We start from the raw sequence: 13,585 nt of genomic DNA on the forward strand, positions 1-13,585 counted from the left end.
ATTTTGGCATTCACTAAACTCACTAGCTCTGATACCAGATTAATGAATATATCTGGGCACCTGTTTGCACATGAATGTATAGATATATAAGTGTAATATTCAGTTGTAACTTCGTGTTCAATAATTTCAACAGCATTGACAGATGGGTTTTGAGGTGTTACATAATCATTTAGCCATTCAGGTTGCTTGTGAGTCCGTGTGGATTTTCTGATAGGTGGCTGAGGTGGTGTATTGTTGGTTTGAGGGGGTGATTCTGGTGTGTAAGGTGGTGAGTGCATGGGAGAGTCAGAATCAACATCGTTTTGAACAATGAAGTCATCATAAGAGAAGGTGTGGTTGGTTTGATGTGGTAGGAGAACAGGAGTTGGGTGTATATATTTAGCTGGACTGGAAGCATTATATGGAAATATATTTTCAGTGAATGTAACATCACGAGAGACAAAGGAAGTTTGAGTTGTCAGATCAAACAGTTTATATCCCTTTTGAGAAGTAGGGTAGCCAATAAACAAGCAGGGAACACCTCTAGGTTTGAATTTATCTGTTGTGTGTTCGGGATTTGTGGCAAAAGCAAGACACCCAAATGTTCTAATTTTTTCATAATCTGGTGCTTTATGATAAAGAGATTCAAAGGGTGATTTGTTACCTAGAACAGGGGTAGGCTGCCTATTAAGAAGATGTACTGCAGTCATTACGCAGTCTCCCCAAAAGCTTAAAGGCAAAGAAGCTTGAAACCTTAGGCACCGAGCCATTTCCAGAATTGTCCTATGACGTCTCTCAACTCTAGAATTTTGTTGAGGACGTCCTACGCACGAGGTTTGGTGAAGAGTTCCCACTGAGGCATAAAAGCTTTTGCACTCTGGATCAGAAAATTCCGGGGCATTATCTGTTCTTAAGTGTAGCACAGGTTTGTCAAAATGAGTTTTAACATACCGAAAGAATTGCTTGATCACAGCTAGGTAGTCAGATTTATGCTTCATAAGAAATACCCATGTAAATTTGGTGCAATCATCACCAACAGTCAGAAAGTACCCGTATTTACCTCGAGTTTCAACCTTGTAAGGGCCCCAAGTGTCCAGGTGGACAAGCTCAAAGGGAACAGCTGCTTGACTAGTGCTAAGATCGTATAGGAGCTTTGTGAATTTCGACATTGGGCATGTGATACACACTTGAGTTGTATGTTGTGCCTTGATGCCAAGAGTAGGGATATGCTTGAGTCTAGATATAGGAGTGTGCCCCATCTTGTTGTGCCAAAGAACATAAGAATCGTTCATAACAGAGCTAGTGTTAGCATATACAGTACTTTCCTGTCTTTGAGCTTTATCTTGCAGATAATAAAGTCCCTTATGCAGCTTCCCTGTAGCTTTTACAATCTTGGAACTCGAGTCCACAATGTCATACGAGTCAGGTTTGAAGTTGACAACACAATTGGAGTCTTTTGAGAGTTTATGTATAGACAGTAGGTTGTGCCTAAATTGTGGGACATACAACACCTTTTGTAGAATTAGACCATTCTTGAGGTGCACATCTCCAATGTGAGTGATTGTAGCCGTATCTCCAGTAGGCAACTTGATAAGTGGTTTTGATTCAGCTGGTTGCACATTAACCAACTGATGAAAATTTGCGGTCATATGGTCACTGGCACCCGAATCAATGATCCAGATGTCCTTGTCAGCAGTAGAAAAATTACATGTGACCATGCCAGAGAAACAATTTTTTAATTCATCCTCAGTGTCATACCCCTTAGTTTTCGACACATGAGAATTTGGGAGTAATTGAAGCAGCTGTTGAAGTTGTTGTTGTGATAATACCACCTCTGATTTGTCACCACTGCCACTTGTTTGAGCTTTATTAGCTCTGTAATTTTCATTTTTAGGGTGTGACCCTTTGTAGTTTCTTGGGGCTGGCTTCTTATGTTTGTGATGCCACTTGGGGTATCCCACCACTGTCCAGCACTTATCAGCAGAGTGGCCTTTTCCACCACAAGTCGTGCAAGAAACATTTCGAGACTCCAGGTTACTCTTACTGAACATTGCAGAAAGTTCAATGTCAGCCCTACTCAACAGGTCACTCTGGGACTCTTCTTGTTGGATGGCTGCATAGGCCACTTCAATTGTGGGTAAAGGCTGCAACAATAGGAGCTGACTCCTCAAGGCTGAGTAACAGTCATCCAAGCCATTGAGGAACTGAAATAGTTTTGACTCAGCTTTTTGGGACTGAAGAGCTGTCATAAACTTTGCAATATCGTCAGCAGTAGAGGTCACAATAGGTAGAGTGTTAATAGAGTCTATTTCTTCCCAGAGACTACTAAGAGTAGTAAAATAATCATTTATCTTCATTTTGTTTTGTTTAAGGGAAAATAGATCTCTAGTGAGTTTATACTTTCGAGATCCATTAGTTAGCATAACACGCTTTTCTAGGTGAAGCCACACATCATGAGTAGAATTTATAAAGAGAATAGACTGCTTGATATTTTCAGAGACATTGTTATGAAGCCAGGATATTACCAAATCATTGCAGGTGTCCCATTGAGCGGCTTGTGTCTCATCAGCAGTGCTGCGTGTAACAGTCCCATTGAAAAATCCCAATTTCCTCTTCGATGAAAGCAGGATCTCAAGAGAAGGTTTCCATGACCTGTAGTCACTCGCCCCCTGCAGCTTTGACACACTAATAGACAGAGGTCCATCAGAGGGATGAATAAATAGTGGGTTTTGCATATCAGAAAAAGAGAAACGATTTTGAGTAGTCATTGTCAAGAACTCTGTTTAAGAAAGGAGGGTTCTGTGCTCTCAAATCGGAATCAATCGAATAGTGATTAGAACGAAAAAGTTGTTTCAATCTTTGTAAGTAACAAGGAAATCTATATCTGCAGTGCTGACTCTGATACCATAAAGAGTAAAATACAGAAAGCAGGAAATGCAAAATATAGATCTAGTTTTGAGCAAAGACAGCAGAGCTTATCATTTCATTCATAACCCCAAAATGACAGTGCCATTACATCTATATAGATACTAACATCAACACTAACGGTAGGGAGCTAATAAGACATAAAAGGAAGTACATAGATAGAGATAATATAGTCTAACAGAAAATCAGGTGGTCCATGTATCAGAGTGGTCCATGAAGAATGGCAGAGAAACAAGGTGGCTGAGACATGTAAGCTGTCAACGTTAATATTTATAATCTCCGAAGTCGATCATGAATAAAAAACACATTCAGTACAAGTTTATATTCGGGAGAAGAAGCAGACTGAGCGTCTAAGCCACTAACATGGACTAATTAAGTTACAGTAATATTAAAGGAAATGGGGCTCCTTGAATTCACGTATATCAATGAAACCTCATATTTTCAGTTATTCCCGGGAAATGATTTCTAGATCCACCTCCCCGAAGGTGAGGTTTAAAGTATGAAACAACTTGGAGAATGGAGAACAGTACTGTATCGGCTTGATTCTGAAATTGCATTTCAAAACAAGTCCGGGGAGTTTCGTGGTAACTCTGGTAAGAAGAAAAAACATGGGGGATGTGGCCGAAAATGAAAGAGAAAAAGAAGGAAAAGAGTGAAGGTGATACATCAAACAAGCAAACAAAAGCACCATTAAAACAAGCAGGACTTGTGAGAACATGGTTGAGGGGCCTGTGAGAAGGAGACTTGGAAAAAATATAAATGCTTTTCCACAACTCTGGGACAAGTCTGGTAGGTTTTGTAAGCAAAACATGAGAAAAAAAATAAAGAAAAGACTAATATGATCAGAAGGATGTGAAAGATGGAAGTGCTGGGCACATTCATCAGAAGAATCAAAATGAAACAGCTGTGAAAACGTGTACATGCTCTGTTTTATTTATATCATTGGACAGCTGCCCGTAAAAGAAAAACAAAACAAGAAAGATTGAAAGGACTTGTAATTGGGAGCTAAGTACAGAACTGAACTTAATACCAGTAAAAAAAATTGTTTGAAATTTTAAATTTGTAAGTTTTGAAAAAATATCTATTAACCACGTTTTTGAATAAAAAAATAATGTATAATTAATTAATCACAACTATAAAATAATCACAAGGTAGCACAAATACATATAATAATTTGTTAGAAATTTCAAATATTTGACTGTCTTTTGAACCACATTCTGAATGCGGTGAATATGTTTAACTGTAAGAAGAAAGAATTGTAATTATAATGGTGAGGGAATGTAAGGGGGAAGAAGGTTGACTCGAAGACTTGTTTAAGTCTTCTCATGCAAACTAAAAACAAGTGATGAGGTATTTAAAACTGAAATGACACCCGATAGAAAGAGAGATGATCATCTCATCGCATGTCCACATATTTTCATCAATGCATTATCATGATTCATGACCTGATAAAAAAATAAATATATGATAAAAAAAATTAAATGGGGTGTTTGGGAACCCATATGTGAATCATATAATAGAAATAAGTCATTCGGACTTAATGTTGGCCAATCATCAACTTAATTATTCCAAATTAATATAGAATATGGTTATTTAATATTCATGACTTATTTTGATGAAATTAGTTATCCTCGAATTAAAATTTCATGAAACTCCTTAGAGTTGGGGTTTAAATTTTAATTTATTGCTCGAATTAAAATCTCTTGAAACAAGTATGACCTTATAGAATTGGGGTTTAAATTTTAATTTATTGATTATTGACTAGTTAAAGTCAAACTTCATACTTCATCTATTAATTAATTTTTTTTGTCAGGATTGATCAATTAATTTTGATTGAACTTGAACTCGTCAAAAGAAAAATAGTCAAGTTGAGATTGTTCATGAAAAAATTGATAGTGAAGTCCAAACTGAATTAAGTTCAAAAGGTCCTAAATATCTCCAACATTCGTTAAAAAAATTAATGTATATAAGAGGTATCAAATTCGGTACTAAAACCTAGTCGATGACATTAATGATTTGACAATTTCGAATATTTTAATGGGGAAATTTATGTTAATATATGGGGTTATTATTATTAATTAATTTATTGACAATTAGATTAAATTAAAGAAAATAAAGATGACTAACACAGTGTCCTGAAAATTATTTAGGAAAGTTAGGAGTACAATTTTTTATCTTAAGTTTCAGCTTAAAATTCAAGTCAAGTAATATAATGACAAATATAGAGACCCACTTTACTAATTTTGTTCATTAAAGAATTCCTGAAACTGTAACTTTACAAATTTCGATCGCTAAAGACAATATGTATGCTTTGAAGATCGGATACCAATTCCAAAATGCTCGTCTCATTCGTTATTTTGTGTAATAAATTAAAAATGCAGGTATGCATTCATTGTTGAACAGAGCTGGTTTGGAAAGCTGAAAGATATCTACAGTGTGCAAAATATGGAAACAGTTCCTGCAGTGCTGGATTGGACAGCAGGAAGCGACTGTAGATTCTCCACTAATGAAAGTGGTAGCACCTTGTGTGGAGAGAAGGCTTCATGTACAAATCAAAGCTTGTGTTCTTGTAGAGAAGGATACGAAGGAAATCCTTACTTACCAGATGGATGTCAAGGTGAGTTTATAATATTACTTCATCAACTCACACCTGATGTTGGTAAACTCTGAAAATGATTATGATCATAATAACATTTTCAATTACTAGTTGATTTTTCTTCTGCGAGGATGTAATTCACTCTAATAACTTCTGGATGTGCGTCTGATATGATTTTTTAATGTCAGATATTGATGAGTGTACATTCAAACCAGGAAGCCTCACAAAAGAAACAGATGCCAGCATAAATGTAACAATACACCAGGAAACTACACTTGCTCATGCAAAGATGGGTGGCACCTTGTTGACAGTTATAAGTGCGTGAAGATAGAGGTTGTTGATCACAGGATCAAGAAAGTTGCAATTGTAGCAATAATAGGTACTTACGCTCTAATAATTTTCCGGAATTGTTTACAGTGAATATAACCACTAAAATGATAATAATTTCCTGCATAATGAGGAGTCTAATGTATTTATATCCATTTTTGTTCAAAGTAAAATACACAACAAAATTTTTGTGAAACTAACCTCACAAATTAAAATTAATAATTTTCATAATTAATTTTAATAATTAATAATTTCCATTAGATTGTACATACTAGAAAAATTAAACAGGGCAGATCTTAGTACTTAACCTCAACAATGATAAAATAGTTGATGAGGTGAGGATAAATGTCCCAATTTCTTACTTCAAATGTTTTCTCATTCGAATTGCATATATGAAAAATTATATGCATTTAATGGTTCTTGTCAAATTGCTGTACTAACACAAAGAAGTTATCTACCATTCTCTGCTAAATTCTTCAATATATTCAACATCTGTGTACTCTTTTAGATATAATCTGACCACTTTCATCTTGATCGAAACTGTAGCCACCTGTGTTGGTCTTGGGGTGTTGTTAGCTGCTACATGGTGGTTGTACAAAGTAATAAGACGAAGAATTAAACATAAACGGGAGGAGTTCTTTAGAAGGAATGGTGGTCTGCTATTGCGTCAACAAGTATCTTCTAGTCAAGGCACCGTGGAGACAATCAAATTGTTCACTACAAAGGAGTTGGAGAAGGCCACAGACCGCTATAATGTAGATCGAATCGTGGGACAAGGAGGACAAGGTACTGTCTATAAAGGAATGTTGACAGGCGGAAGAATAGTAGCAGTAAAAAAATCCAGGATAGAAGATGAAAGCAAACTCAAACATTTTATCAATGAGGTTGTAATTTTATCACAAATAAACCACAGGAATATAGTAAAGCTACATGGATGCTGCTTGCAGACAGAGATCCCTTTGCCGGTTTATGAGTTTATCCCCAATGGAACACTTATGCAGTATATCCACGAGGAGAATGAATTTTTTTCGCTTACATGGAATGTCCGCTTACATGTGGCGACAGAAGTTGCAGGAGCACTCTACTATTTACACTGTGTTGCATCAAATCCAATATATCATCGAGATATTAAGTCAACAAATATACTTCTGGATGATAAGTACAGAGCAAAAGTGGCGGACTTTGGAATTTCAAAATCAATTTCTATTGATCAAACTCACCTGACTACAAGAGTGCAAGGTACAGTTGGATACTTGGATCCCGAATACTTTCAGTCAAGCCAATTTACTGATAAAAGTGATGTTTATAGCTTCGGGGTAGTTCTTGTTGAGCTTTTGACAGGACATAAACCAATCTTGGCTGCCAGACTTGATGATGAAGCACGGAGTTTAGCTACACTTTTTTTATCGGCAATGGAAGAAAATCGTTTATTAGATATTATTGATTCAAGGATCAGTAACGAGGGAAAAAAGGAAGAGATGATAGCATTTGCTAACATTGCATATAGATGCTTGAATTTGAACGGAAGGAGAAGGCCAACAATGAAACAAGTTGTAGTGGCGCTAGAGAGTATTAGAAATGCACATGAATCGCCTTGTGCTCAACAAAACTATGAAGAGGTTGAATATGGAAAACATGAACTACATACCCCCTGGGAGTCGGACTTTACTTCATCTTCTGTAAGTTCCACCGTCTATCACAGTCTCAGTGTTGACATACAGCCCCTCATGAAAAACCAGTGATCCCAAGACATCAAATGGAAAATGTTTGAGGCCCTGTTTTCTTTGAATTTATGGAGACTGTAGTTCTTATTGATGTATAAATTGGTTGTGAAGTCTAGGAAAACAGCGAAGACAAGTCTGAAAAGCAGTTTTTCCTTGATATTTGTCTTAATTTTATGTAGTGCAATAATTTGGTAGTTTCAGCAATGTATTGTAATTTTTATGTCCAAGTTGTATAATATATAGAATAAGAGTTATTTTGTACTATATCAAATTAGTTTGTATATAGAAACCTTAATTAAATTATAGAAAAATTAGTACAATATAAAGTGTTTGCATTGCGCAGAGATGCCTGAACTTCAGCCATTTAGTAAAACACTATGAAGAGGAATAGAGAATGAACATGTAATCATTTGGTGATTTAAAAGACTTCTTTTAAGTCTTCTCATAATAAAAACATGATCATGATGTGTCTCTCTGTCTAGTGATTTAGAAATTATTTGACCAACCCAAAGCTAATACAAGTATCATACGTGCAAATGCCTATCTAAAAGAAGTTGTACAAACACAATAGTACTACATATAGAGATGCAATTTGTTCATAAAATCACGTATTTGCAGAGGATGTAGCAAAATTAGTTTACCTTTTGAAATTGCAAAGATAATTGTGCATTTGACGGAGAACTTTGAAATTAATTGCAACAACTCTTTTAAAACACCAGAGGTGCCGAATATATCAGTACTAGATGAGGCAGCTCTACGTTTTGTCTTTCTTATTCAATAACAAAAGATTGCACGAATACAAGTGATCATGTGGATCAAGAAATTCGTTTAACTATGCGATTTACATTCTCGGACACTAAAAACAGATTCATTGTAATGGGCTGCAACATCCTGCTTTATTAACACATGATATAAATTGCTGGCAAACAGTTGTGTACTGAGCATTCTGCTAAACTCCCAAGCTGATCATGGTTATTAAAAACGCATTCAGTACAAGTTTAAGCCACTAACATGGACTAATGAAGCTTATCTCAACACAAGAAATGATTGGAAAACACCTTGGCGGCCAAACGCAGCACATAAAAACTGAGGTTAAACACTCTTCCGGCTAAGTTGATCATACTTGAAAAGGAAATGAATTAGTCTGGTATATTCTCTTAATTTACCAAATTACGTTATTCTATATCTACCTTGTTACCGAGAAATCTAGGTATCCTAAATTGTTTAAAATAAAATTTAAATGTCACCCTGAGTGAAACACTTTTATCAGTTTTAGTAACTGTAATGCATTGTTTTTAATAATTTATAATTTTTTGAATTTAATTTGAAGAGATATTTTTAAGATATTAATTTTTTTTATTTGAAATTTTAAAAATGTATGATTTGACAATAATCTTAAATATACACACGCGTATACAAGTTAGTGATTTTTTTTTAAAAAAATAGTGAAATATATCATTTTATTGATATTTAGAGATGTGTTTACAAAATATAAGTATGTTTAATTAAAAGCTAAATTTTAGCTTCAACCTATACCGAGTATTTTAGTTTGGGCCTAATCTTGTTTTAGTCCGGATCAATTACATACATTACTTTTAATTAGATTAAGATCAATTATACCCATCAAATCAAATCCCAGTAGTTATGTTCAAATTTAATATATTTTAATTTGTTTAAACCCTGATCGCTCTTAAAAATTTTATGTTATCCCTGATAAAATTACATATTTTTAAGTTTTAGCTAGTAAAATTATTTATGATTTTCATTTTTCTTTATCCTCGGTTAGTTGAATAAATTTTGGAAGCCCACATTATATAATGATTAATTTATTTCAGCACTATTATTAATAAAATATCTCTAGTTTCATTTTTGTAAAATAGTATGGATATCGTACAACTTGAAAAAAGCCCGTAATTTATATAAATCCAAACATTGTGCGGACAGACTATCAAACTTGTGTTAGTTAGATTATTAAGGGTGGATTCAGTTACACATTTTTAAGCCTACATTATATCTAAGAGTGAGGTAGACTCTAATTTTATTTTAACCCGTACCAACAAATTACTTTTCAAATTTTTTATTTTATTTGACCCGATTCATTAATATATTTTTTTAGCCGGATCAACAGTATTTGCTATTTTATTTTAACCCGAAACAACAAATCCCAATAAATTTATTAAGTTACTTTTATTTTTATATAAGATCGGATCAATGGTATGATTTTGTTTAGCGCGAGTGAATAGCATATTTTATCTCATTTAAACCCGAGAACATTACAAGTTATGATTCTATTTTTTTATTTTTATCGTAGTTAACCCGCAGCCGCTATTATTCGGGTTCGCACCGATAAACCCTACATGCATGGGCTCAAGCAATACCATACAAAACACGTGAACCAACAATACTTTAACTTTCGGTCTTTAATATAATAATATATATATATATTTTACATGATAGTATAGTAATTACTTTTAAATAATAAAATTTTATAAAAAATAAATTTTAAATGTGACTATATTTTATGTTATTGATAATTAAGTTATTTCTCTCTAGTTAAGTAATTATTATGACCGTTGATAAACAAAAAAGATGATTTGAATTTTGGAGATTTAAAATACAGGAATTAATTTAGATTTTGTTTCAGGGAAAATGTTTACGGGGTTGTTAGGAGTAAGTATCAAAGGGTGTTGATGAGATTGGGTTTGGAACGGGCCCATTGGCCGGTTGAATAAGAATAATAGATTTTTAATATTAATTAGTTTAATAAAATTAATAAATAAAAGATAATTAAGTGATTTCAGAAAATACTAGAAAATAGATTAAATAAAATGGAGTTACTTGAATTTACATATATCAATAAAATCTCATATTTTCAGTTATTTTGGTTCTCCAGGTCCAGGGAAATAATTTCTGAATGCACCTCCCTGAATGTGAGGTTTAAGTGTGAAACAACTTGGAGAAAGGAGCAGGGCCTACGATAATATAGAGGAGGGGCCTTACTGAACTATTTGTATCTTAACTTAATGAACTGTTTGCAATATGCAAACACTGTCTACATTTCTCTTTTTTCCACAACTCTGGGACAAGTCCAGAGTGAGCTTACTCATGTTGGTTTTTGTAAGAAGACAAAACATGAGAAAAAATAAGAAAAGACTAATGGGAGAGATGACAGGGACAGAGTGTGAAAGATGGAAGGCACATGGATCACAAAAACCAAAATATATGAAACAGCTGGAAAAACATTTATTTAATTGGCTATTTGGCTGACAACTGGCAGTAGAAATAAAATAAAATAATAAATATTTAAAGGATCAAAATAATATTTACTATTTATCCAGACAAAAAATATATAGAACCAATACACCGTAAAACAGAATGAAAATCAAAATAAAATTCGACCAGATAAAATAAATAATTTATATTATTCATCTGAGTTCAACGAAATATATATTTATTCTGTATTAAACAAAATTAAAATCAAACTAAATATAATTAGTTGGATTTAAGCAGTAAACCAAGATAAAAAAAAAACTAAATATTATCGTATACCATTGAATCCGGATAAAAACTTATCGTTTAAATTAAAAATAATAATATTTCGTAAATACACATAGAAATAACCATAATACTATATATTACAAGTACTAATATTAATTTTTCGAATTTAAATACCTCTAAATAAAAGAATAAATTATATACTTATTACAGAATATGCATAATTAAGAGGGATATTTTCCAAATTTTCAGTAGTTATTGTCCATGTACTACAATATGGACAGTTATATCTTTTTACAAATATATGTGTAAATATATAATTATTATCAAATCATAACATTTAATAATTTTTGAATAAATAAATTCCAGATCTTAAAAAATGCAATTGATCAATTTATATTTAAAAAATTATATTTTTAAAAAATTCAGTGTTCTGAGCTAACTAGTATGATACAACACATTCACATTTAGTTACTCTTGTAACTTACGGATGTATGTGTGATCATAAAATATTTTGTGATTTGTTATTAGATATTGATAAGTGTATATTATGTTAAAAATAATTATAAACTAAATTTTGATTATTATTTTAATAATATAAAATATTCTTGAAAAAACCTAAAATTGACCTTTGAGGTTCATGACTTTTAAATTTATGATCTTTTGAGTTCATTACTTTTGAATTTTCATCTACCTAGGGGTTGCATATTAAATAATAATCTAGTAGATTATATGGAGGCATATAAATAGGGCACTCTTTCAAGTTTTGTAATTATTAAGTTTTATATAATCATTTTGAGTAAATACAAGTATGAGTTTATATTTTTTTTTTTGTGTAAGTTAGTTGTGTAGATCATGATTGAGAACAAGTTTTTTCTCTTTAATCTCCAGCTCTTTTGGGGTGGCTTCTACATGATTGTTGTACAAAGTGAAGAAACAGAGAAAAATACTTGTTCTGAATATATACTTCGTAACAAGTCAATTTATAGATAAATAAAGCTATGTTTATAACTTTGGGGTCGTTCTTGTTGGGTTTTTGACAGGACAGAAACCAATCTTGCCAGCTAGACTTGACGATGAAGCACGAAGTTTAGCAACACTTTTTTTATTGGCAATGGATGAAAATCGTGTGTTAGATATTTTTGATTCACAGGTTACTAAAGAGAGCAGGATGGTAGAGTTGATGGCATTTGCCAACATTGCATATAGATGCTTGAACTTCAATGCCAGGAATAGACCAACAATGAAAGAAGTTGTAGCAGACTTGGAGAGTATTAGAAATACAAATGGATCACCATTTTCTCAACAGCATTATGAAGAGGTTGAATATGGAAAACACGAACTAAATGAAACCTGGGAGTCAGACATTACTTCAACTTCTGTGAGTTCCACTGTATATCACAGTATCAATGTAGATATACAGCCCCTCATGACAAACTAGCGATGCCCAGACGCTAAAGGGAAAGTGTTCGTAGCCACTTAATGTTTTCTTCGAAATTTTAAAGACCATAAATCAAGTGTTCATGTAAGAATTAGTTATTAAATTTTTTGTAGCCAGTGTGATGTATATCACAGTCTCAATTGTATCTTCTAGCCAGGGCACCGTGGAGACAACCAAATTGTTTACTACAAAGGAATTGGAGAAGGCCACCGACCGCTATAGTGTAGATCGAATCATGGGAGAAGGAGGATAAGGTACCGTCTATAAAGGAATGTTGACCGATGGAAGAACAGTAGCAGTAAAAAAATCCAAGATAGAAGATGAAAGCAAACTCAAACATTTTATCAATGAGGTTGTAATTTTATCACAAATAAATCACATAAATGTAAACTCAAACATTTTATCAATGAGGTTGTAATTTTATCACAAATAAACCACAGAAATGTGGTAAATCTACATGGATGCTGTTTGCAAACAGGTCTCTTTACTGGTTTATGATACTACAAGAAAAACAGTGTCAGACAACACTTCGTAAAAAAACCGTTGCGAAAAAGAAACAGACAATACTTTTTTTTGTCCTCGAATAACCATTGTCTCATCCAACAATCGTACAACGGTTTTTAGAACCGTTGTATGAAAAGTAAAAAATATTGGATTTCAGACAACAGTTTCTAATAAGCATTGTCTCTGTCAGATTCATCCCACGGAAAAAAACCGTTATTAAATATCATACAACTGTTTTTGAAATCTATTGTCTTTCTCTGTATCAAACAACAGACAGAATAACCGTTGTTAAAATGTACACAACGGATTTAAAAAAATGTTTTGGATATAGATTTCACACAATAGTCGTTTATCACTGTTGTCTATGACTGCACAACAGTTTTCGTGTTCCATTGTTATATATTACTTCAAACGACGGTTTATACAAATGTCTCTAGGTGTTGTCCCGATGTTTTTCAGACAACTGTTTTAGACTTAAAACGGTTGTCTATACCAACCAAGTACCAGAAATATTGATGCCCCTGCATCACCAAAGTACTCAAGTACTGTAAAACAAACTTCCCAATCATCAATGACAGCACACATCACAACAAT

The 13,585-nt window shown here is 33.2% G+C and overlaps 1 protein-coding gene across 1 annotated transcript; it reads left to right on the top strand.

The window, feature by feature from the left end:
- Positions 1–5,498: 5,498 nt before the first annotated feature.
- LOC141681031 (wall-associated receptor kinase-like 17) lies at positions 5,499–7,815 on the top strand. Its single transcript, XM_074487094.1, has 3 exons — positions 5,499–5,521; positions 5,716–5,879; positions 6,374–7,815. Exons 1-3 carry the CDS (start codon positions 5,514–5,516, stop codon positions 7,567–7,569), a joined length of 1,368 nt encoding a protein of 455 aa, XP_074343195.1. The 5' UTR covers positions 5,499–5,513; the 3' UTR covers positions 7,570–7,815.
- Positions 7,816–13,585: the final 5,770 nt, after the last annotated feature.

This window comes from Apium graveolens, chromosome 8 (genome assembly GCF_009905375.1).
Source record: "Apium graveolens cultivar Ventura chromosome 8, ASM990537v1, whole genome shotgun sequence".
NCBI lineage: Eukaryota > Viridiplantae > Streptophyta > Magnoliopsida > Apiales > Apiaceae > Apium > Apium graveolens.